Raw genomic sequence first — 27,146 nt, 5'->3', positions numbered from 1 at the left:
AAAAGAGAATCCAAGGCCAGGAAGGAGGACCCCAGAGGACAGTGGAGCCAGAGAGGAGAAGGATGCAGTCAGAAAGTAGGTGAGGTAGTGTGGAGCCAGAGAACACACATTGTTATCCTTTTTTATGTTATGTTTAGTAAATATCTGTAACCTGTCTATTACATGGTGCTGACAGTCATTGTGGACCTTTAATCTCAGGCCAATTTGGGGGGAAACAATTGAACAAGCTTTGGTTGTTCCAGTCTTTTCTTCTCTTTCCATCCCTAAAGACGAATATCAGTATATACTGAAATGAAACATATCCTAATCCTAACATTACCACATTGGGTAAGGATTCATTGAAGGGAACCTAAACGGAGAAGGATATGGATTTTTCCTTTTTAAAATAATACCAGTTGCCTGACTCTCCTGCTGATCCTGTGTCTCTAATACTTTTAGCCAGAGCCCCTGAACAAGCATGCAGATCAGGTGCTCTGACTGAAGTCAGACTGGATTAGCTGAATGCTTGTTTCAGGTGTGTGATTCAGCCACTGCTGCAGCCAAAGAGATCAGCAGGAGTGCCAGGCAACTGGTATTGTTTAACAGGAAACATCCATATCCCTCTCAGTTAAGGTTCCCTTTAAGCAGTTAATTGAGGTGGTTGGTCAGGCATTGGCGGGGCGGTGGGTGGTGTTGAACATTGAGGGGGGCTCATGTGAGTGCAAGGTTAGTCCTAGTAATAATCCGTATGATTCCAAATAAATGACTATTGGATTTACTCAGATTCGTCATAGAATATCTGTAATTTACCAATATTACACTTGTGTATATCTGACACCCAAACGTTTCTGGCACCCATTTTAAATGTACATAGAATTCAACCCAATACAAATATTTTCAACTCAAAACTCCCATTTTCTCACACCTGACTAAGGGCCCATTTCCACTATCGCGAATCCGCATGCGTTGCCCGCATGCGGATTCGCACAGTCAGTACAAGTGGATGGGACTGTTTCCACTTGTGCGTTTCCCCGCACGTTTTTCTGTGCAGAAAAAATCTGCATGGTAGGGTCCTCAGAATTGGCCTGCGTGTGGAATGCAGGCGAATCGCACGCAATGTATTTAATAGGGAAATCGCATGCGTTTTCCCCATGCGTTTTTTGCCGCGATTTCGCATAGGTATTAATGTTAATTTACACAGGCAGTTACATGGTTAAATTCGCATACAGCCTTACCTATGCGAAATCGCGGCAAAAAACGCATGCGGAATCGCACCCGCATGCGATTTGCCTGCGACGATTCGCCGGCGATTCCGCAACGCTATAGTGGAAACGGGCCCTTAAGGTACGCCCATGTTAGGGACAATTTCTGGTTGAAATTTCTTCCCCACCTATTAACCACTTAACCGCTGAGTAGTTTTTACCCCTTTAGGACCAGAGCAATTTACACTCATCCCATTCTTTTGCCAAAAACGTAATCGCTACTAAATTATCTATATGGCAGGGGGGGGGAGGGTTGCCACCAATTAGGCTCTTTTGGGAGGTACATTATGCTTAGAATTTATTCTAAATGCATTTTAATTGGAATAATTGAAAACATTTCTCAGTTTTTGGCTATTATAGTGTTAAAATAAGACGATCTACTGTGGATAAAACACACTTTATTTGCCCATTTGTCCCAGTTATTGGAACTTTAAAAAAAAATTCCCTAGTACAATGTATGGCGACAATATTTTATTTGGAAATAAAGGTGGATTTTTTTTTCTGTTTTGCGCCCATCACTAATTACAAGCCAGTAAATTAAAAATGAACAGTAATATACCCTTTTGACATAAAAAAGTTCAGTCCGTAAGTTAACTAATGTATTTATGTAAAAAAAAAATATTTGTATATGCACAAAAAAAGTTTGGGTACTAATGGGAGGGTGTGGGAAGGGAAATGGTCAATTATAAAAGTCAGTGTTGGGATTTTAATTACATAAAAGTGAATTTGTGTAATTTACTATTTGGCCACGAGATGTCAGTCATAGCAGCAGTCACCTGCCGCTGTAGACTTATTTTCACAGCCCTGGTACTTCAATTGAAGTTTTGCTGGGCCGTAGTAGTTCATCTGTTTGGAGTTTCCCTTTAACCATTTTGCATCTGGAACTTGTTTCCCTCTTATGGACCAGAGCATTTTTGCCATTTTAGTTATGTCCCTATTTAGTCAGCAATAACTTTATCCCTATCAATGAAATCTATTTTTTTTCTCAAGACAAACCAGAGACTTTCATTGTATGGCATTTTCCCCTAGAACAATTGTTTAAGTATTTATATAGCACTGACATATTACGCAGCACTGTACAGAGTATGTTGCCTTGTCACTAACTATCCCTCAGAGGAGCTCACTATCTAATCCTACCATAGTCACAGGTCTATGTAGGTATCATGTAGTGTATGATCATAGTCTAGGGACAATTTAGGGGGAAGCAGATTAACTTATCTGCATGTTTTTGGGATGTGGGAGGAAACTGGAGTACCCGGAGGAAACCCACACAGACACGGGGAGAATATACAAACTCCTTGAATATGTTGAATGCGGCTGCCAGAATTATCCACTCCTCCCATCGCTCCACCAGGGCGGCTCCCCTCCGTGAATCCCTCCACTGGCTTCCTATCCAGTCCAGATTCAGATTCAAGATATTGTGTCTGACCTACAAATCCATCCACAAAACCTGTCCAACCTACATTTCTGATCTTACTCAGAGATACACACCAAGCCGCTCACTCCGCTCCTCCAATGAACTTCGCCTGACCGTCCCCCGCATCACCCAGTCCCATGCACGCCTCCAAGACTTCTCAAGAGCCGCTCCGACACTATGGAACTCCCTACCTCCACCCATTAGGGCAGCCCCCTCCTTCAACACCTTCAAGAAGGCCCTCAAAACTCACCTTTTCACTCTTGCCTACCACCCCTCACAATTGCTCTAAACCCACAGCCGAACTCTGGTCCCCTACCTCTCGTGTCCCTACCTCTCCCTCTAGATTGTAAGCCTTTGGGCAGGGTCCTCACTCCTTTTGTGTCCTACCTGATCATGCACCTCCATTACTGTGCACCCATGCTATGCATTTGAGTGAACCTAACTTGCTTAACTCCATGCTCCCATCCAGTGACTGACTAAGCATTACCTTGTACTCATACTGTGCTGTGTGATCTCCATGCTCCCATCCAGTGACTGACTAAGCATGACCTTGTACTCATACTGTGCTGTGTGATCTCCATGCTCCCATCCAGTGACTAAGCATTACCTTGTACTCATACTGTGCTGTGTGATCTCCATGCTCCCCTCCAGTGACTAAGCATTACCTTGTACTCATACTGTGCTGTGTGATCTCCATGCTCCCCTCCAGTGACTAAGCATTACCTTGTACTCATACTGTGCTGTGTGATCTCCATGCTCCATCCAGTGACTAAGCATTACCTTGTACTCATACTGTGCTGTGTGATCTCCATGCTCCATCCAGTGACTAAGCATTACCTTGTACTCAGTCAGTCACTGGATGGAGCATGGAGATCACACAGCACAGTATGAGTACAAGGTAATGCTTAGTCACTGGATGGAGCATGGAGATCACACAGCACAGTATGAGTACAAGGTAATGCTTAGTCACTGGATGGAGCATGGAGATCACACAGCACAGTATGAGTACAAGGTAATGCTTAGTCACTGGAGGGGAGCATGGAGATCACACAGCACAGTATGAGTACAAGGTAATGCTTAGTCACTGGAGGGGAGCATGGAGATCACACAGCACAGTATGAGTACAAGGTAATGCTTAGTCACTGGATGGGAGCATGGAGATCACACAGCACAGTATGAGTACAAGGTCATGCTTAGTCAGTCACTGGATGGGAGCATGGAGATCACACAGCACAGTATGAGTACAAGGTAATGCTTAGTCAGTCACTGGATGGAGCATGGAGATCACACAGCACAGTATAAGCATTACCTTGTACTCATACTGTGCTGTGTGATCTCCATGCTCCCCTCCAGTGACTAAGCATTACCTTGTACTCATACTGTGCTGTGTGATCTGGTTTTCTTGTATTCCTGTATTGTCATATTGCTGTTTGTCACCCCTAAATATTGTCTGTAACCTAAACTAATGTCCAGCGCTGCGTAATATGTTGGCGCTTTATAAATACAATAAATAAATAATAAATAAATGTTGACCTGGCTGGGATTTGAACCGGGGACCCAGCGATGCAAGGCGAGAGCGCTAACCACTACGCCACCGTGCTGCCCACGTGTCTTCTATTTATTTTAATGCGAAAAAGAAAAATATAGGGAAAAAAAATTCTCAGTTTTAGCAATCCCAGTTTAAAAACAATGCGCTGCTGTAGATAAAAAAAACACAACTTTTTTTCAGCTATTTATACCATTTACTATTCATTACAGCGCTACTACCTTGATCACAAGTGTGTTAATACTATGCCAATATCTCAGTAATATAATATGGCGATACTGTGCTGCGTTCACCTAGTCACTTATGCACCTATTTATTAACCAAATACTGTCACTTAAAAAAATACACAATAATGTCCAGTTAGTCACATTTCAAATGGGTACGAGCACTGGAATGGTGGAGGAACGGACAGCCACTATTAGATGTTGAAGCATTGCCTGGGATACTATGTTTTTTTTTCCTACTACAAAACGTATTTTCCTATTCATTATTGCGAGGATTATTATTATTATTTATTTATAAAGCGCCAACATATTCTGTGGCGCTGTACAATGTAAGAAAACAAACAAGGGACACATAATGATACAGACAATGATATACATCAAATATGAACACTGATACAAGATACAGCACTGCTGATTATAATTTGACGTAACATGATGACTAAAATGTATAAATGTCTAACAGTGTGCAAGCAATTAAATTAATAACATTCCACCATGACACAAAAGGGTGAGAGAGCCCTGCCCTTGTGAGCTTACAATCTAAAGGAATGGGGTGGAAACAAGAGGTTGGGATGTATACAGTATATGTACAGGCAGTGCGTAATTAGGTTAGGATATTGGATTCTGAAATAATGCTGCAGTGTGTGGGTTTTTTTATTTTATTTTATTTTTTTACTATGAACTGAGAAAATTAAAAGTATTTGGCAAATGGAAATCCATCTTATCGGCTTAGGGAACATATATTCCCTTTCACCAATTAGTGCTGTATCAGATAGTGCAGGAGGTGTGCACAGGAGCAAGCCCAATCATGCACAGCCGTTCTTCAGCTACGAGACATATCTACCGTATATACTCGCATACAAGCCGAATTTTTGACCCCCAAAAAGGGGGGGCAAAAGTTGGGGGTCTGCTTGTATGCGAGTCTTTCCTGGTGGTTGGTGGTCTGCGCATACACTCCTGCTCCCCCTGCGGCCGCCCCTGCTATTAACTGCTTTAGGCAGCAGCCGCTTCCTAATCCGGGTTCCCCTCATGTTCCGTATAAGTGTATTACAGCAGAGCGCCCGGTGCTGCTGCTGTGACGATGCAGGGGGCAGGAAAGAGCACGGCTTCCTGTAGCGACGATCTGTATCGCTGTTACCAGGGGAACCGCTCTTTCCTGCCCACTGCATCGTCACAGCAGCAGCACCGGGCGCTCTGCTGTAATACACTTATATGGAACATGAGAGGGGAACCCGGATTAGGAAGCCGCTGCCTAAGCAGGTAATAGCCGTGGGGGGGCGCTATACTGGCCACTACCTACCTATACTGGGCACTATACTAGCTGTACTGGGCACTAGCTATACTGGGACACACTGGGGGGGATCACACGGCCTGCACCAATCCAGCATTTCCTACACCCGGCTTATATGGGGGTCAATCATTTTTCCCTGTTTTTTCAGGTAAACGTTGGGGGGTCGGCTTATATGCGAGTATATACGGTATGTCCTGTTGGCGTAGACGAAGTCAGAGGATGTAGATATACTTTAACTGAGGCTAACGTAGTTAAGTAGTCTTATGTGACTTCTAATAAACGTTCTAAAGATTTGCATAAAGGGAACCTTAACTGAGAGGGATATGGATGTTTCCTTTTAAACAATATCAGTTGCCTGACTATCCTGCTGATCTCCTTGACTGCAGTAGTGGCTGAATCACACACCTGAAACAAGCATGCAGCTAATCCAGTCTGACTTTAGTCAGAGCTCCTGATCTGCATGCTTGTTCAGGGGCTGTGGCTAAAAGTATTAGAGAGATCAGCAGGAGAGCCGGGCAACTGGTATTTTAAAAGGAAAAATCCACATCCTTCTCAGTTTAGGTTCCCTTTACCAACTTTTTCTAGCACCTCCCAACAAGCAAAAAAAAGTGCTCAGAAACATCGACAGTTTCAGGTAGGAAAAAAACAACAACAAAAAAAAACCTGTTCAAATGGCAGTTACATTCTAATGCTGTACTAACAGTAAACTTCTGACCTTTACAGTCCTTGACTTGTTGAACCCCTAAGGAGCTTTGGGCCCTGGGAAATGACCCATTTTGGCCTTGTGAAAGCACTGGCCGGATCAGAATATGTTGTCTATTTCAGTAATATTGAGAAAAACAAAAGTTTGCTTTCTTAAAATAATTCAGGTTGGAGTGAGCTTGAGATGTCTCCCAGTGCATCACTGCTGAATATATGCAAATTAACCATTGTTAGGGGGGGAGCTATTGTGGCTGGGAACGCAAAGAATCACTCGCGTTCCCAGCCTGTCGGGTCCTGACGGCGAAACCGGAAGTGGTCGCCGGCGGGTTCAGGAGGATCTGATCGAGGCTGCGAGGGCACCGGACAGCTGCAGGGGGCTACTGGAAGTCCCAGGTGATTTTTTTTTTTGTTTTTTTTTTTTGGCTTAAGGTTACCTTTAAAGCGGATCCGAGATGAAAAACTAACTATAACAAGTAACTTGTGTATATATATATATATATATATATATATATATATATATATATATATATATATATATATATATATATATATATATCTTCTCTAAAGTTTAGATTAGTTTACACAGCAAATCTAGCTGCAAACAGCTTCAACGGTTTGATTATTTCTTCCTGTGATACAATGAGGGCAGCCATGTTCTGTTTGTCACATGACACAGGCTGAGGGCTGGAGATGCTATCAGCTTGCCTGTGTGTAAATTCAGTCCCACTTCCTCCTCCCTCCTCCCCTCTGCCTCTGAAATCCATGGCTAGTAACCTCCTCCTCCTGCCCAGACTGAGCTCCCATAAGCCCCTGCTACCAGGGACCGAGTGCCAAGGCTCTCTGAAAAGCTGTGGGCGAGGCTTGTTTAGTTTATAGGGAATTACAGTATTAAAAAAAAAAAGGGTATTTGGCTTGAGGAATGCCCTATAAACTATATGAAAGGAACACAATTATGCAACGCGTAAAAGTTTCTCAGATCCACTTTAACATTACATAAATACAGAGCTCAGAATAGAAATTGGGGAAGTAGGATAGTGAGAGATACAGTTTACTGATTAATAAAGATTTTTTTTTCATTCTTATCTGAGGCAGGGGTCACACTGCACCATTTTTGATAGTCTATGGCAGTGATGGCTAACCTTGGCACTCCAGCTGTGGTGGAACTACATGTCCCATGAGGCATTGCAATACTCTGAAAGCTCTAAGCATAATGTGGGGAGACAGAGGCATGATGGGATTTGTACTTTTGTCACAGCTGGAGTGCCAAGGTCAGCCATCACTGCTCTATGGTGTTGCATTTTCAGGAGCCATTCAAAGAAAGACAACCTGCACCACTTTCTGCACAGTGCATGCGTTCCCATTGCAATCAATGGCGACTGTAAAACACCACATGCCTTAATGCACAATTATGCTGCAAACTGCTTGTGGGGAATGGTCTGATTCCCACAGATGGGAGGGTGATTCCTCCCTCAGTGTTGGAGAGGATAGAGATGAAGGTGCAGAGTGCGCTCCACACAATGGTCACCAGTGATGTCTACTTATGAGACCTGTACCTTCCTAAATACTCACAAGTAGGTGGAGATGTCTGAGTGATGTAAAGGTGCCCATAGACCTGACTATTATGGACAGATTTGACAAAAAAATCGATCAAATCTGATTAGAGAGAAATTTGTCTCTTGTGGCAGCTGCCCATACACGACAGGCCATTCCCGGGGGATTTCAGCATGAACTCTTCAGGGAATCGGCTGAGCCCACCGCTGCCCCCAATGTATAAATGTCTCCCCCCCCCCCCCCCAGTGTGCATTTATAAATTAACTAACCTGTGTCAGCCTCCACACAGTCTACAGAGGCGCTCTAGCTCTTGAATGCACCAGCATTGTGTTCTCCTACCTCAAATTGCCTGATGAAGCGGGATGTGTGCCCGTGAAACGCGTTGCACTATATTTGGAGACCAATAAATACTTTATTTGTATTACTTTTGGCTTGGATTTGGCCTGGTCATTTTGGTGAAGGTAGTGGATCCACCCACCCCTTCCTTTTAACCGGATTTTAATTGATCTTATCCTGTTTTGGCGCCTCTATTTTACCAGTTTTACATTTTGTCCACCCTTGGTGGAGGGGTGTATCCCCATTTTTCTTCCTATAGAGAGCGACTTTTTATACCTGAGTGGGGTCAGGTTATAATTCTCCCCACCTGCCATTTCAGTGGTCGCCTGCGTGGTGACCCACACTTGTGAGTATATTCTCAACTACAATTTTTCTCATATTGGTCAAACATACTACACCAGATTTGGCTCTCGGTCTTTTGTTTCCTGTCTTTTATCCACACAGTGTCCGTCCGTATCACCGGGCAGCCAGATACAGGCGTACACCCAAGCGGCGCATAACGGATGACGTCAGACGCTGCGTGTGAGTGTATGCGGCTGCCCGGTGAGATGGACGGACACAGTGTGGAGGCTGACACTGGACAGGTAATGTATAAATCCACACACCTGGCACACTTGTACATTGCAGTGGGAGTTTTGTCGTTCTTCCAAAATTGGCCTCTGTACCGCCGCTCACCCGACCAACCAACTTCAGCCCGACATCTTGCAGCATGCACGGGCGACCATGCAACCAATTTCCATCCCAAAATTGGTCGCTTTGTTGGTCTGGCATGCACTTGGTGGCAAAGAATTTCTTCCAATTAGGGTATAATAGTCCCGCCAAGTCCCCTGATGTATGGCCACCTTAATACCCTCTATTGTCACCTAATTAGGGAGGAGAAGGATTAATTGACATGAGAGAGCACCATTGTCCAGACACTGCTGCCCAACACACTGTCTGGGGAAAGGACTTTACCGGACTAATAGCTCATTAATGAAAGTGGAGATCTAATCCAATCATTCCACATCCTTCAGTGCCGTCTGTCAAATCAAACTTCCTAAATAAAGATCCCTTGAAGCCCAGATACTATGCACCCAGGGGCGTAACTAGAAATCACTGGGCCCCCCTGCAAAACTTTGGATGAGGCCCCCCGCCATCTGCACAACGAATGGGGACTTTCTACAAATCTTTGTCTATAAAACTTTGTGTGATTCAATATTAGTGGCTGAGCAGATGCAGTCATTAGAACAATTGTGCAGAAAGCTTTTTCCCTCCTTGCCCTTAGTTGTCAGTCTCTCTGGACGGGCCCCCCTGTGGCTTCTGGGCCCCCTGCGGCTGCATCCCTTGCAGGGTCTATTGTTACGCCTCTGTATGCACCTGATTCGCAAAGCTTGTTCACCTTATCAATGGTACTTTTTTAAGCTTCCAAAGAGCACAAATATAATTAAGGTAACAAAAGTAATATTGAAATGAAGTTAATCAGGAGTAACTTACTTTGAGTGATTGTTTTGCTTGTAAAATGTGCTGAAAGGTTATTTTTATCAATCAGGTAATATCATTTATGAGAGGTTTTGTGAATCCGGCCCATTGGGCTCTATTCACAATGAGTTACCGCATCAGGTAATTTAGGTGGTGATAAATACCGACCAATATATCTCCATTTTGAAATTCACAATTTTTTTCTCTCCCTAAATTACCTCTTGTGGTAAAAGTGTGATAATCACCTCAAAATGTATCTCCAATTTGAGATTCTCAATTGAATAGTTGGTGTTAAGGATTTTTTTTTATCACCTACAAATGGCAGGTAATAATAATTTTCACTTCTCTTTAAGCTACGTACACACATGACAACAATCGTTCGTTGTGGACGAACAAACTTTTAATTGACGAAAGAACGACCTAAGTGTAATTTTTTTTTTTTTTTAAGGTGGGTAATGATCTGATTGTTAGAACGAACATTGCATCACGTAAAGCAACTATTGCGCTTGCGCATAAAAATGAAAAGTCCCACAGAGAAATAGTGAAATGCGCATGTCAAGCCTAGTACGAACGACCGTTTTCCAACGATGTACTACTTTTGCAAACGATCCTCGTTGGAAAAGATCCACCAAGCTAGATCATCCATTGTTAGTGGTCGTTGGCTGCTTTTTTTTAAAATGATCAACGTTTGAAACTATCGTTCCCCGATCATTTCAAACGACTATGGTCGCATGTGTGTACGCACCTTCAGGATGGAGCCTTCTGAGCTTTGTTTGCTTGAGTTTGTTAATTTTACATAGACGGCAGAAAAGACGAGTGTGTCTAATCTCAAGGCGCACTTTCACACCTCGTACAGTCCTTTTTAGATGATTTTAAAGATGCCAAGGAGGAAATTTTCTCTGCTCTAAAAGATAAGCAACAGCATAATAACTTTAAAGAAAAATATATTTGTTACAGCTGATACAAATCCAATAAAAAAAAAAATCTGTAGTGTACTTCCTGCTTTCATGGACACAGACATAGGGCTTGATTCACTTTTGCGGGTGCAATTTGCCACGATTCACACAATTGCGGACTTTGAATCGAGGCAAATTGAGCACGCAAAAGTCCGCGAATGGCACTTCCCGTGCTAACTGTTTAGCACACTCGTGCTAAACCGCTTGCACGGCTTTGTGAATCAAGCCCATAGTGTAACATCCGATGTTTGTAAATTAGCTGCTCTGCTGAGGCAGCCAGCTGGCACAGCTGAGAGCTTAAATTACAGTTGTGATTATTCAGATGAGGGGGAATTAGACAGGCTAAATTATATACATACGGGGTGCATTTCTCTGTTTTCCTTCTGTCCTGAGTTGAGGTCCCACTGTAAATGTGACAGGCTTTCCTGGGTGGTCTCTGTGTAATGTGTGGCAAGCATATGGGCTGCCCTACAGGGGTCAACAAAATTGGTAATTATCACTGGAGGAAATTTTTCACCCACAAAAGTTACCGCACGTTATTGTGAATAGAGCCCAATATGTCATCTAAATTCTTTAATGTGATGAAACAGATGTAATGCAAAATGTAAAAGACCTCTCAGCTAGAACTCCCAGCCAGAAGAGTCACAACACCTCAAAACACAAGATTGTTGGTGCCCCATATCCTCAGCCATGCGGGGACCCCATAGCCAGCAGCAAGGCCAATCTTAGAGGGGTCCCTACACTAATGGGGGTTGTATTCACATCATACATGTACAATGAGCATATCCACCATTGGACACATCTGGTTGGTTGGATGAATGTATTCATTAGTTAAAGGTTAAATAAAGGGCCATTAAAGCCCAGAAACTCTACATAATGCAGATCACTTCTTCAATTTGCTTTATGATTAAACAGATTCCAAAGTCTGAAGCCAGACCAATTCTTGCATCAGTGTTTAGTCAAATAAAAGTATCCTAGAAAAAAAAAATTGTTTAAAATCTCGAAAATCTCGATCATGTAGTTTTCATGCAATAGATCCAATATCTACTCAGTGGTGTACCTAGGGCATTGGACACCCGGAGCGGGGTATTATGACACCCCCCCGCGCCAATAAAAGAAAAGGAGCAAGTGTGGCATGCTGAGTGCGCCGCGGCGGGTAATGCAAGGTATAGGTAGCCTGGAATAGATGCCCCCAGTATAGGTAGCCTGGAATAGATGCCCCCAGTATAGGTAGCCTGGAATAGATGCCCCCAGTATAGGTAGCTGTCCAGAGAGTCCCCCTGTTGCCTCTCTCGACCCGATCACTCTGCCTGTGTTGAGTGGGTGGCCACACATGATACAATAAAATAATCTTATTTTGCAGCAATCCAATAAAAATGATCAGGTGTCCCAAAAAGATGGAAAAAAATTCGAGTGAAAAATTCAAATGAGATTTCCCTTATATTTTTTATATAAGTCGATTGGGAGTGGTGAATTTTTCTGATCAATTTTTATGAAAATTGAATGGTGTAGGGTAGATGGGCAATTTATTAGCGTATGCACCTAATCAATTTTTTCCAAAGTTTTCAATCTTTTTTCATAATTGTTTTTCATAACACGTGTGTGATACATTGGCCAGATTTTTTAAATGTTGCAATCAGAAGCTCACAATCTAATGTCCCTACTGTAGACTTGGGTCAGCTTAGGTGGAAAACCAATTATGTGGGAGGAAACTGGAGAACTTAAAGAACCTAAAACTCTTTAAAGAGGAACTGTAACGACAAAACGGCCCCTGGGGGGTACTCACCTCGGGTGAGGGAAGCCTCAGGATTCTAATGAGGCTTCCCACGTCGTCCTGCGTCCCTCGGGGGTCTCACTGCAGCCCTCCGAACAGCCGTGACGCAATATTTACCTTCCTGGCTCCTGCGCAGGCGCTCTGATGCCTCTTGTCGCCGAAGTAGGCGGAAATACCCGATCGCCGTCGGGTCCGCTGTACTGCGCAGGCGCAAGTTTCCGGCGCCTGCGCAGTAGAGCGAACCCGACGGAGATCGGGTATTTCCGTCTATTTCCGTGCCGAAAGTCGCCACAGCGCCCCCGCTGGAGCCAGCAAAGGTAAATATTGAATCTACAGTCGGGTCTGTCGCCGGCTGTTCGGAGGGCTGCAGCGAGACCCCCGTGGGACAGAGGATGGCGTGGGAAGCCTCATTAGGATCCGGAGGCTTCCCCCACCCGAGGTGAGGTTTTTGTTGTTACAGAGTCTCTTTAAGCCTGGGACCCACTAGCAGGGCTTTCCTAAGCCTATTCTAAGCATTTAGGATTTTGTAAAAAAAAAAAAAAAAACTCTTGCTAATGCGGCGCCATGGGGGATTTAAAAAAAAAAAAAACACACATATGAGCCCTTTGCAAGATGTAATGCTATTTAATGTATTAGTTTCACCTTTAAAGTCGAATTACTGAAATAAATAGAATATTGTGCAAAAAGTCCAATTTTTGGCGTTACTTGTATTGTAGCTCTCTCTAGATACCAGTGAATGCTGCACACCGACACCTGCATTGCCTTCTTTGTATTGTATTCTAGTGCATAGTATTACATTCTGTATTCATTCTACAATAGTTCTATTTTGGTGAATATACCTGTTGGATTCTGTTGTATAAACACATCCAGCTACATTGTCTCCAGCAGAGCCAGTGGGAAGCTATGAATACATTAGAGAGCAGTCTCCTCCCATGGGGTATCTGCATATAAACACACATGCTTGGCCTGCTGATTGTACAGGATTTATATGCAGGGTGGGGCTGTGCTTAGTGAAGTCCAGTCACTTACCCCTCTATAAACCATAAACAAGTCCATTCATACCAGAAACCTCTGTAATCAGCAGGTGAAATAGCCTGAAATGTGTTTTCCCTGACGGGGTAAATATCTATTCATTGGCTGATCTATGGGGTGTGGCCAGGCCATTGGATGCAAATGCTGAGTTACAATAGAGAGGCGACACCTGCAGACTAGTATTGGGCTGAAGAAAGAAAGATTCCCCCAATTACCAGGCTGGGATATATCTATCTTAAGGGGGGTGTTAAGATTTTTATACAATTTTCCTTTTTTTTTTTTTTAACCAGTAAATCAAAAATTTTATTCATAAGCTGAAAATTATAGATTGTGGTTTTTAATAAGTTTAAACACATTAGCATACATGGAGAATATTTCAACATAGAATTAATCTTGTATTTCAATATCATGTATTTCCTTTTTCCACAGTAGTTTCCTTAACACTCACTAACTTATTAAAAGATTAGAGCCCTTATCCAATTAAACTTTTCTCATCTTTTGTATAAAAAAAAAAAAAAAAAAATACAACACTATGGGCTCTATTCACAAAACCATGTGCGGTAACTTTTTGGGGTGAAAAATTACCTCCAGTGATAATTCACAAAAAATAGTGAAAATAGTGAGTATTCACTAAAAATGTACCAAGTGTGATAAATGTTTGATAAAAGTTTTAAGTAAAACAGGTGATAAAACAGTCAGGAAAATGCACGGAAAATAAAGCTTTTTTGACCACTGTAGGGCAGCCTATTTGCTTGCCACCCATTACACAGAGACGACCCAGGAAAGCCTGTCACATTTAAAGTGGGACTTCCACTCTTGCGCAGGACAGAAGGAAAACAGAGAAATGCACCCCGTGTGTATATAATTTAGCCTGTCTAATTCCCCCTCATCTGTGACTAATCATAACTGTAATTTGAGCTCTCAGCTGTGCCAGCTCTGAAATCTCCTCTGCCATGGCAGAGCAGCTAATGTGTAAACACAAGATGTTAACCCTATGTCTGCTTCCATGAAAGCAGGAAGTACATACACTGGAGAATTTTTGTTAGATTTGTATCAGCAGTAACAAAAAAAAATGGTTTTTCTTTAAAGGTAATTATGCTGTTGCTTATCTTTTAGAGCAGAGATGAATTTTCTCCTCGGCATCTATAAAATCATGTAAAAAAGACTGTACGAGGTCTGAAAGTGCGCCTTGAGATTAGACACACTCGTCTTTTCTGCCGTCTATGTAAAATAGACAAACTCGAGCAAACAAAGCTCAAAAGGCTCCATCCTGAAGGCCAACAGCAGAGAAGTGATAATCACCTGCCATTTGTAGGGGATAAAAAATCCTAAACACCAACTTTTCAATTGAGAATCTCAAATTGGAGATAGATTTTGAGGTAATTACCCCACTTTTACCTCACTTTTACTGCATGAGGTAATTTAGGGAGAAAAAAAAAATTGTGAATTTCAAAATGGAGATATTTTGGTCGGAATTTATCACTATCTAATTTAACTCATGCGGTAACTCATTGAGAATAGAGCCCTTTGAATAGTACTACTTAGTAGGTAAAGTAACAAATGTATCTTTATATTTAGTAATTAGCTTGGTGGGAGATATAAAAGTATTTTACTGGTAAGGTTTGAGAAATTCTTCTTGGAGAAAACTCAGTTGAAAAATTATTTGGATATGGCCTATATTTCATCTCTTGCTTTTTCTTCATTATGATAGGATTGGGGATTTTGTTGCTGTTTATCTAACTTGCTGGCTTCACTTAGATTCAGGGGAATGATTCTGTATCTCATACACAGCAATAAGAATCCTTAGAGGAAAGTTATGCAAATAATAATTCTATACTAAGGTTTGTCAGTTACATCCCTTGCTATTGATTCTGATAATGTCTATTTCCAATCAATGTTTGAAAAAAAAAAAAAAATTTAAATGCTTTAACCTTTTTATGAATCAGCTTTTTTTTTTTTTTAAATCAAATATAACATCTATTCTATTAAAAAAAAAATGTATAGAGCATGCTTAGCGTAAGAGTTGGTGCATCAATCTACTTTGAGTGGAGTTTTTGGAGCTGTAACAGCCCCCTCCTTACAAAACAAGTTACAATGGCCTCAGTTTTGGTAGCTATGTGAGGTACATCTCTTTGTAGGTAACATACCTCATGAAGTTGTTTTTTTTTTTTTTTTTTTTTGCAATTCTGAAAGGATTTTCTCCATTTCCAAAAATGAGGTAAAACATGAGGCATTTCAGCAGTTAGCATGCAGTAATAAATAGTAGACCTTGTCTTCCATAAGTTAGGATAGTCTTTGGAAGAATTTTTTTTTTATGGGGGGGGGGGGGGGGGGGGGGAGTTGCATTTGATTATGTAGCAACCTATAAAAAAAAAAAAAAGTGTTTAAGCATCCCTTTATTAAAAAAAAAAAAACACAATCCAGTTAATATTTGGAGTTTTATTCTATTGTTTTCTATTACACAGCCTGAATAGGAAACTGCAAAATGCACACAAATTGACTTTACGTCCAGGTACAGGTGGGTCTTAGGGCCCTTTTCCAGTAGGGCGTTTGCGACTGCTTAATCGCAAAACCGCAAACCGCTAGCGATTTTAAAATCGCTACGGTTTGCTTTTTAACATAGGAATTGTGGTAGGTAATTTCCACTACCGCGATTCGTTTTACTTGATCGCGCCGCGGAGCGACTTTTGCCGCGATTTTGCTATGCAGTGCATAGCATAGCAAAATCGCGGCCGCAAACGTCGGGAAAACGCCGGTCATTTTTTACATTTTGCGATTCAGCAATCGCTAGCGTTCAGCGCGAACGCTAGCGACTGCTAATGGAAAAGGGCCCTTAAACTGATCAGTAAATGATGCGCTAACATGCCCCCTAATTTGCATGAGAATAGCGATTTTTGGTAAATTACCTCATGAGGTAAAACATGACTAAAACCTTCCAGAATTGCTAAATGTTATTACCTCATGAGGTAAATTACCTCACATGAGAATTTGTTTGATAACCCTACCAGAATTGAGGCCAATGAGTTTTGATTGTGCACTGCAATGGAGGCTGGACAGACTTAAATGCCTGGTACATACAGTGAGATTTACTGCCAGATTATTTCCAACATGTCCAATCTGATTTCCGATTTCATTTCGTATAGAAGTAAACAGAAAATCAGATCGGGCATGTTGGAAATAATTGAATTTTGTGTACCAGGCATAAGAAAGCCTGTAGCTTCCTGATTAAGCGCATGCCATACTGCATTTTAACATTTAAAAGCTACAACTGTTGTAAAATATACAACATAGGAGAAATGGTTTTCACTTATTTAATATGAATAATCTTATAAAGACACACGTTGGATGTGTTGCATAAATAAACTTTTCATAAGTGATTTTTAGATCTATTTCACATATATTAGTGAGTGAAGGCAAACATACATACTGATACATTTACCACAAAAGAATACTGAATAATTCAACATGATCTAAAAAAAATCCCTCAAAAACAAACATTGTAACAAGGTAACGCCTGTAGAGGGAGCTCTCCCCAGACCAGGGCTGATGGGCTGTGCTGGGTGTTTAGAAAAATGTTCTGTGTTATGCAAATTATCCATTTACATTTCAAAAAGGTGAGTAGAAAGGTGAAAGCCAATCAGTGAAGTCTGGCCTCTTTACAGCTGCTGTATATAAAAGCAGGCAGATCCTAAACCAGAGACCTCACACCTGACCACCTAGTGAATCCGACACTAGCACCATCTCTAGAAGAGGACAGAGACTTCTACCTCCCACTACTACAACTACTTTACTAAGGTAAGGCCAGCTAAAATCATTTACGGTATATATTATTATTATCTGTCCACTAAACTGGAAGATTTATAAATAGAGATGTTACTGTTTTACTAAAACATTTCCCGAGATCTCCAAGTATCTAGTAGGGATACCACAAGTGACCCAACAAACGTGGACTCTTTACTTTTAAATGTCTGTTATTGGGTTAGAGTAAATGGCAGCTCTCGTTAAAGGATAGTAACCTTCTGTAGGACACCTACATAATGAACTTTTCTTTATTAAAGCAGTAGGATTAGCCACACTATGCCAGGGAAAACAACGTGTAGATAAATACTTGATCTACTTACATAACACAAGTATTGTACTGTCTACATTTGATCTCAGTGAATGTTCTATAGTAAATGAAGAAAATTTAGTTCCTGGTGGGAACCATGTCTTTTGCCCACAGTTTGAGGCTAAATACTGATGTCCAATCACAAGAAAATGTATGCGTGCTCTACACCAAGCTTAACCCTTTCAAGTCTATCTGTGCAAATCTGGCTAAAATGGCTTACCATGAGACATGCTCATGCAGAAATGCATCTGCTTTCGCATGCCAAACTTTGCAAGGTCAAAAACCAATACCGCGAAGCGGTTGCCCTGCGGGAATTAGTTCATGCTATACAGCACTATCCAGGAGCGCCTCGGGGAGGCTTCCCATTGCCCCCATACAACCGGGGGGCTGCGGGGCCCCAGGCTCTCTCACTGCCTAGGGACCACAGCGACACTCCGGAGGTGGAGGCTGGGTAGCGCAGACGACCCCCCCAGCCTGGCCGGGGGGGGGGGGGGGCATCCGCACCCATCTCCCAAAAATTTAAAAACAGGCACTTACCTGAACGTCCATTGCGTTTTGCTGCTGCGCATCGACTCGGGGCACTGCATGGGAAAGGAGTGACGCATGGGTCACCCCGAGCTGTGGGGCTCAGGGCTGGCTCACACACATCACTCCAGAAGGGGGGGGGAGGACAGGCACAGACAGCCCACTCGTAGAGCAAACCATCCACCACCTGCCTCCAAAGGACAGAATGCAAATATGCTCAATCACAAGAAAATGTATGCGTGCTCTACACCAAGCTTAACCCTTTCAAGTCTAGCTGTGCAAATCTGGCTAAAATGGCTTATCATGAGACATGCTCACGCATGCAGTGCCCCCAGTCGATGCGCAGCAGCAGAACGCAATGGACGTTCAGGTAAGTGCCTGTTTTTAAATTTTTGGGAGATGGGTGCGGATGGCCCCCCCCGGCGCCGGCCACGCTTGGGGGGGGGGGGTCGTCTGCGCTACCCTGCCTCCACCTCCGGGGTGTTGCTGTGGTCCCTAGGCAGTGAGAGAGCCTGGGGCCCCACAGCCCCCCGGTTGTATGGGGGCAATGAGAAGCCTCCCCGAGGCGCTCCTGGATAGTGCTGTATAGCATGAACTAATTCCCGCAGGGCAACCGCTTCGCGGTATTGGTTTTTGACCCTGCAAAGTTTGGCATGCGAAAGCAGATGCATTTCTGCATGAGCATGTCTCATGGTAAGCCATTTTAGCCAGATTTGCACAGCTAGACTTGAAAGGGTTAAGCTTGGTGTAGAGCACGCATACATTTTCTTGTGATTGAGCATAAATACTGATGTCATTTCTGCCCTTAACTTTTTCTTCTTTTCTCCTCCAATCACGGAGTTACCTCAGCCTTGCTTGTAAACACAAGTGAGCAGAGGATAGTGTTTCAGATAGGTTCTAGCCAGGGAAATAAAGGAATATATGATAGATCAAAAGAACCCCCAGCATGCAACTATTTGGCACTGACTATTAAAGGGCCAGTGCTCCTTAAGTATGTGATCACTCCAAACCATAACAGCAGAAGTTTTAAATGCAGGATTAGCATCTTTATCACTTAATACACTCAGACCAGTTGCTGTTGAAATTTGATTTTTATGGTGACAATACCACTGTAAGATACACCTGAACTGAGAGGGATATGGGTGCTGCCATATTTCCTTTTGAACAATACCAGTTGCCTGGCAGTCCTGCTGATTTCTTTGGCTGCAGTTTTGTGACTCACCCACCTGCTACTAGCATGCAGAAAATCCATTCAAAATCCAAAATAAATGAACAGTATTAGGTGTAGCGGATCAGCAGGACAGCCAGGCAATCTGCTTTGTGTAAAAAAATATAAATATGGCAACCTCCATATCACTCTCACGTCAGCTGTTCTTTAATAAACTTAGACTGTTCAGGATTTATATAAAATAAGGTAAGGCACACCTTGGTATGGTTCCTTCATACAACTGCAACATCACAATTCATGTTGCTTAGCAACTTTCGCTTTTATATCACATGACCCAGGCAAGGGCGGGGCATCATATCTGCTTCACTGAATTTTAAAGCAATCCAGTCCTTGTTTCTCAACTTCACTAGTAATATTATTTGTTTCTAGACATTCCTTAAAGAACAACTATCAAACTATTCTCCTGTAAGCTCCACATACCTATAGAACAGGGTAGGGCACTTTGGCTCTCCAACTGTTAAGGAACTACAAGTCCCACAATGCATTGCAGGAGTCTGACAGCCACAGTCATGATTAATAAAGGCAAATGCATGCTGGGATTTGTAGCTTTCACAGCTGGAGAGCCAAGGTTCCCTACTGCTGCTATAGAGCTTTTAGCCAGCAACACTAAAGCTTTTCAGAGGTCTCGTCACTGAAAAAAAAATGCCTTGGTTTACCAGCTAAATGTAATTTGTGTCGCCATCAATGCCAGAGGCTAGAGCCATACCATGTAGCTACCTTACACTTCTCTGTCACTATTCACAGTAATGATTTACTATCTCTGCAACACACATACAAAGTGTGTGTGTGTGTACGCACACATATACACATTATACACACACATACTCTGTATAATTATATCCTAAAGAGATGAGTGCACTTCAGGCTTTTATAAGATTAAAAGAACTCTACTATAAAATTAAATCAAGTAGAAATAAAACAATTACAATATTTTTTTTCTTTCTAGGAAAATGGTTGCTTATAAAAATATCCCATTGGAAATGAGGGAAGAAATTGCCGCCGCTGTGGAGTTTATAAAGAAGGTGGGAAACCGGCTGCAGGAGCTGGAGGCGGCCTCTGTTACCAAATTTGGGGATAAGCTTGCTGAACTTCTGAGCACCAAGTTCCTGGGCCACTGGTACCTGGATAACCCCCAGAGAGACCAGACCTATAGGTAAGTCACTCTGCAGGACGCATCTGATAACCCTGGACTGTTCCAATCCATTGATACATATAGTAATTTGTTTACATTACTTGGAATACATTTTGATCAGTGGCCATTCCTGATTGTTCTCATTTCTCCATATAAGAGATGAAGTTTACTGGTGATGGCAGGGGCCCCAACTGCCTGATTTCGGGACGGTCCCGATTTTGGGGGGCCGTCCCGCGCTGCCCCCCCCCCCTGGTCCCGGCCGCTGGGGAGTGAGTGGGAAAAAAAAACGATTGTGGCACCAGCCCGGTATGCGGCATGGATGGCCGCCGCCATTACACCCCTCCCTCCCTCCTAATGTGCCCCCCAGTGTCCCCTTCCCCCCCCCCCCCGCAGAGTAAAATGGGCAGCGGAGCGGGCAGTAAGTCTTATCACTGCCTCCGCTGCATACGGGGATCTCCTCTGATCTTCCTGTGACGTCACAGGAAGCAGGAAGATCAGAGGAGATCCCCGTACGCAGCAGAGAGGCAGTGATAAGACTTACTGCCCGCTCCGACCGCTGCCCATTTTACTCTGCGGGGGACACTGGGGGCATATTAGGAAGGAGGGAGGGAGAAGTGTAATGGCGGCGGCCATCCATGCCGCATACCGGGCTGGTGCCTCGATCTCTCTCTGCCCGCCCACAGCCACCCTCACCCTCCTCCCCCCCACCCACTGGCACCCTCACAGCGCCTCCCCTTTGGGAGTAATTAATAATTGGAAAAAAAACTTTTGTGGGGTGGGCGTGACTAGGGGGTTGGGGGTGTGGCCAGGGGCATGGCCTAAATTTCCCATTTTTCAAAATGTTGGGAGGTATGGTGATGGTTACTGTAGGGTTAGCTGTTGGCCATCAGATCTTTCTCTGTCCAGCATGAAGTAGCAGACCTGTAGAGAGACCATAGATGGCATTGGTAGTAACAAGTTTGTATCCTGCAAACCAACTGTGGCTGGACTCCAATAAAGAGACAAGACCTTCTACAGATTCTTTATCTAAGTTTCATAGGTGGAAGTATTTATTCTGCTCTTCCTTCACAGCTTGAAATGAGTGCATATTTTGTCACATATTTAAATGTCCATATACATGAGGGAGCAAATGCAACTCTTGGTATCTACTATCCACATTCCTCCACCTTGCATACATTTACTCACACTGGTTAAAAATATTGAAAAACTAACTTCAACCCAAAAATATACTTTGGTTTTAAACCTTGTGGATGGCTTAGAATGGGGATTTGTAACGCTAGCCCTAGAGAGCCAAGGACCTCATTTTTGGCAGAGCTCAAAATAATGAATGTGACTGAATCAAGAAAGATGTGGCTCATCCAAGTAGAATTTCTCCATTTGACTATCCTAAACACTGGCATGGATTTTACCCTTGAAAAGTGGAAGTTGGAGATCCCTGGCTTAGAACCTTCTGGTTTTTAGTACCATATTTTCTTAGAAAGGAGGTTTCCTCCCACCTATTCTCAGGGATTTGTCACCAGGACAGACTTTCTAAGGCATCTCCTCAGTCTAAAGGATTATACACAACTTCAATTTTGTTTCATAAGGTTTACATACTGTGACATCAGCAAGGCCCACTTATGCATTTAGTTTATACTTGTTGCATCCCTGTTCATTTTATGGCCAGTTACTGCTGTTTATCTGTATTACATCTAATGGAACCTTCATCTTGTCTTTCAGATCCATCTCCAGTAATGAATGTTACAAAGACGTGAGCATTCTGGAAGCCTGTGCGTATAGTGGACTGCGGTACGAGGACTTGGCACTTCCAGAGCCTATATTTATCTGGATAGACCCATACAAAGTCTTCAGTCGGTGAGTAGCCATCACCTTCCTCTACAGCCAGGACAGATAGTAGTGGGTGGCCCTAATCAGCATTGAGCACATTTTACCAGCCATTAAAATCAGCTATTATACCAGTAATTGGTGGAGGCCTGTGCTTGAAAAGTGAGGAGGAATTTCCAAACTAAACCCTAGATTAGCAACAAAAAAAAAGAAAAAAAGGCCTGACAGTAATTTCAATTTTTTTACAATTTTGTCTTCTTCCATTATCACTGTCAAAACAAGTTTGCCCATCTTCATCTAAATCAGGGATGTTGAACTCCAGTCCCCAAGGACTGAGATCCTCACACTTTGGCACAGCTCAAATTAATTGATGGAACTAACAGGGAAAGTATGGTTTATCAAATAGAACACATCTCAGTCAATCCCAACACTGGCATGGATATGGTCCTTGAGGACTGGAGGTCTACACTTGTGACTCTGAACCAGAATATTTTTTTTTAGAGGTTATACATTTAGAGGCAAAATAATACTTGTTAGAAGAGTTGTTTTATGTGCAGAAATATATGAATATCAATATTTATCTGGAGCAGAAAGAGTAGGGGACATGACAGCAAGTATAGAGATTGTGGTCTTAGAACATGAGTGATGATGCTCTTCCTGCATATAGTGAAGGAACCTGTTTATCTGCGATATAAAGCGGGTGGAGGGGCTAAGGACTGTGGGGCTTCAGCAAAGTTAGCTTTTTTTTTACATGGACTTAATTTTTAATACAAAGCTATACTTACCGTTTACTTATTTATTGGCAGGTTGGGAGAAGATTGTATTCCTCACACAGTGGCGACATTCCTACCCATGATACGCACCATGGCCAACAGAAGGTCCACCCCCATGCCAGAGGCTTTCTGGGTCTCCACCAAAGCTGGTCTGTGGTGGACTCCCGTTACAGTACCTGAAACTCGGGTAAGTAATAGAACTCTAATATTCACTTTAAATGAGAAGACTTTATGCATCCAAGAATATAAAAACATTTTAAGACCACCTATATGGCTTGGAAATGACCATTTATACAATTAGTGGTAATCCAGGACAGAACTGTCAACTTCTGAAAGGTGGATGAACCAAATAATTTGGATAGTGTAGTTTGTAAGTCAGTATAGATTGCAATATGGACAAACTATATTTTACCTTGCTCACTTTCTCTCCTATATAAAATATGGTAATTGAACGGTGTAGTAAATTAGCAGCACAGACCTAGTCTGCTCATGTTGGGTGATGGGAATTTCTGCACAGGCCATACCCAAAAGATAGTAAAGAATGTACATTTGGGTGTTTAGCCTATATTTTTTAGGGAAAATTCATGCATTGTTGCAAACATGGAACAATTTGTGTAGCACTCACATGTGGACTTTAAAAGTATTTTCTTTTATGGACAAACACCACGATTCTTTGTTTTTTTTTGTTTCAGTGATTGTATTTTTTTCTTTAACAGAATACAGCTAACCCTGACTGGTTTAGTGACATTATGCTAACTTGTCCATAAAAGATTGGGGTTGTCTTTAAAAGACATCAGAGAAAAAAAAAATCCACTTACCCAACTTGGGCTTCCTCCAGCCCCTGCCAGTCGTTTTGATGCCCTCGCCGCAGCTCCGCTTACCGCTGGTGGTCCTGGGTCCCCTCCGGTGCAGGATTCCTACTGCGCCTGTGCGAGCGGCTCAGTCGTGCTGACATCTGGACTGTACAGTCCAGATGTCAGCGCGACCAGTGAACAGCATGCTGGAGCGCAGAGGAAGCCGACACGGAAGTAGACAGGTCTGCATCTCCACCGGAGCGGGAGCCACCAGAGCTGCAGCGAGGGCACAGGACGGCTGACGGGCTGGAAGAAGCCCCAGGTAAGTGGATTTTTTTTATTTGCTCGGACTTTCCCTTTAAAGATAAATATTTTGGGTTGGCAGCTGTTCTGTATTTAAAAAAAAAAAACTTATTGTAATGTAAAAGTGGTGAAGGATTCCAGCATCTTTTCTGCTCCTTATCTCCAACTTGTTCTTGCTTTACTAAAATGTTCATTTTTTCTTTTCCATAGAAGAACCCAGGAGTCTTTCGAATATGGTCTCCTTTGTGGTTCCCCCCTGAAGAAAGCAAGGAGGCAAAACGGAAATAGAAAATCCAAGTCCAGGAAGGGATATCCCAGAGAGACAGAGGACAGTGGAACCAGAGAGGAGGAAGAGAGGGAGCAAGAGATGGAGCCAGAGTAGGCAGGGGAGGATCTAGTCAAAGTAGGTCAGGGAGGGTGGAGCCAGAGAGGAGGAAGAGCAACTCGAGGACTGGGAAGAGGATACGGTGTGAGAGATAGGAGGAAGATAGATTTAGACAGGAAGATGAAGGGAATGATAAGAGGCAATATGAATGGCTTGTAAAAAATACAATATCTTGTACATTTTTATATTTAATTGTGATCCTTTGTTTTTAATAAATATGTTAAATATCCTTAAAGAGGAACTCCAGTGAAAATAATGTAATAAAAAAAGTGCTTCATTTTTACCATAATTATGTATAAATGATTTAGTCAGTGTTTGCCCATTGTAAAATCTTTCCTCTCCCAGATTCACATTCTGACATTTATTACATGGTGACATTGTTACTGTGGGCATGTTATGTATCTGTTTCTAGCTGTTCTGGCTGTTAGACAGTTGTAAACAGCCATTTCCTGTGTGTGAACATTGTTACAGTTGCCAGGAGTACCGCGGTATTCAGAGCCTCTAGTGGGAGTGGTTTCAGCACAAAATCAGTCACACAGCGCCCCCTGATGGTCTGTTTGTGAAAATCATTCTATTTCTCATGTAAAAGGGGGTATCAGCTACTGATTGGGATAAAGTTCAATTCTTGGTTGGAGTTTCTCTTTAACTCTGTCTGTATTTATTACATGGTGCTGACAGTCATTGTGCATGGGTATGCAGCTTTAGTCTGAGGCCAATTTGGGTGGAAGCAGATGAACTTGATAGGATGTTTGCCAGGCTAAGCTGTGGTTGTTCCAATCTTTTCTCCTCTATCACTAAAGGCCAGTGGCATTCTGACGGGGGTTCAAGTCAGTGCGGGCCGCCCCGAGTGACCGGGAGAGAGGGGTGCCCCCAGGGCTCACCTGTGCCTCCCCTCACCTGGTGATATGCAGAGCATGCTGGCCTACCACCCCCCACAAGTGCTCTAAACCCTCAGCTGAACTCTGGTCCCCTACCTCTCCCTCTAGATTGTAAGCCTTTGGGCAGGGTCCTCCTTTTGTGTCCTACCTGATCATGCACCTCCATTACCGTGAACCTAACTTGCCTAATCTCCGTGCTTCCCTCCAGTGACTGACTAAGCATTACCTTGTACTCATACTGTGCTGTGTGATCTCCATGCTCCCCTCCAGTGACTAAGCATTACCTTGTACTCATACTGTGCTGTGTGATCTCCATGCTCCCATCCAGTGACTAAGCATTACCTTGTACTCGTACTGTGCTGTGTGACCTCCATGCCCCATCCAGTGACTAAGCATTACCTTGTACTCATACTGTGCTGTGTGATCTCCATGCTCCATCCAGTGACTAAGCATTACCTTATACTCATACTGTGCTGTGTGATCTCCATGCTCCCATCCAGTGACTAAGCATTACCTTGTACTCGTACTGTGCTGTGTGACCTCCATGCCCCATCCAGTGACTAAGCATTACCTTGTACTCATACTGTGCTGTGTGATCTCCATGCCCCATCCAGTGACTGACTAAGCATTACCTTGTACTCATACTGTGCTGTGTGATCTCCATGCTCCCCTCCAGTGACTAAGCATTACCTTGTACTCATACTGTGCTGTGTGATCTCCATACTCCCCTCCAGTGACTGACTAAGCATTACCTTGTACTCATACTGTGCTGTGTGATCTCCATGCTCCCCTCCAGTGACTAAGCATTACCTTGTACTCATACTGTGCAGTGTGATCTCCATGCTCCCCTCCAGTGACTGACTAAGCATTACCTTGTACTCATACTGTGCTGTGTGATCTCCATGCTCCCCTCCAGTGACTGACTAAGCATTACCTTGTACTCATACTGTGCTGTGTGATCTCCATGCTCCATCCAGTGACTAAGCATTACCTTGTACTCATACTGTGCTGTGTGATCTCCATGCTCCCCTCCAGTGACTAAGCATTACCTTGTACTCATACTGTGCTGTGTGATCTCCATGCTCCATCCAGTGACTAAGCATTACCTTGTACTCATACTGTGCTGTGTGATCTCCATGCTCCCCTCCAGTGACTAAGCATTACCTTGTACTCATACTGTGCTGTGTGATCTCCATGCTCCATCCAGTGACTAAGCATTACCTTGTACTCATACTGTGCTGTGTGATCTCCATGCTCCCATCCAGTGACTAAGCATTACCTTGTACTCGTACTGTGCTGTGTGACCTCCATGCCCCATCCAGTGACTAAGCATTACCTTGTACTCATACTGTGCTGTGTGATCTCCATGCTCCATCCAGTGACTAAGCATTACCTTATACTCATACTGTGCTGTGTGATCTCCATGCTCCCATCCAGTGACTAAGCATTACCTTGTACTCGTACTGTGCTGTGTGACCTCCATGCCCCATCCAGTGACTAAGCATTACCTTGTACTCATACTGTGCTGTGTGATCTCCATGCCCCATCCAGTGACTAAGCATTACCTTGTACTCATACTGTGCTGTGTGATCTCCATGCTCCATCCAGTGACTAAGCATTACCTTGTACTCATACTGTGCTGTGTGATCTCCATGCTCCCATCCAGTG

General features: G+C 43.1%; 1 protein-coding gene across 1 annotated transcript; it reads left to right on the top strand.

Moving 5' to 3' along the window:
- On the top strand, positions 1–25,229 carry LOC137523110 (maternal B9.15 protein-like). The gene is made up of 6 exons (XM_068243329.1): positions 1–75; positions 17,191–17,323; positions 20,336–20,542; positions 22,241–22,375; positions 23,152–23,305; positions 24,426–25,229. The coding sequence occupies exons 3-6, from the start codon at positions 20,340–20,342 to the stop codon at positions 24,501–24,503; spliced, it is 570 nt and encodes a 189-aa protein (XP_068099430.1). The 5' UTR covers positions 1–75; positions 17,191–17,323; positions 20,336–20,339; the 3' UTR covers positions 24,504–25,229.
- The last annotated feature ends 1,917 nt before the right edge of the window (positions 25,230–27,146 follow it).

This window comes from Hyperolius riggenbachi, chromosome 6 (assembly GCF_040937935.1).
Source record: "Hyperolius riggenbachi isolate aHypRig1 chromosome 6, aHypRig1.pri, whole genome shotgun sequence".
Lineage (NCBI taxonomy): Eukaryota > Metazoa > Chordata > Amphibia > Anura > Hyperoliidae > Hyperolius > Hyperolius riggenbachi.
Note: the sequence above shows the minus strand (reverse complement) of the source record. Positions and strands in the feature narration are given on the sequence as shown.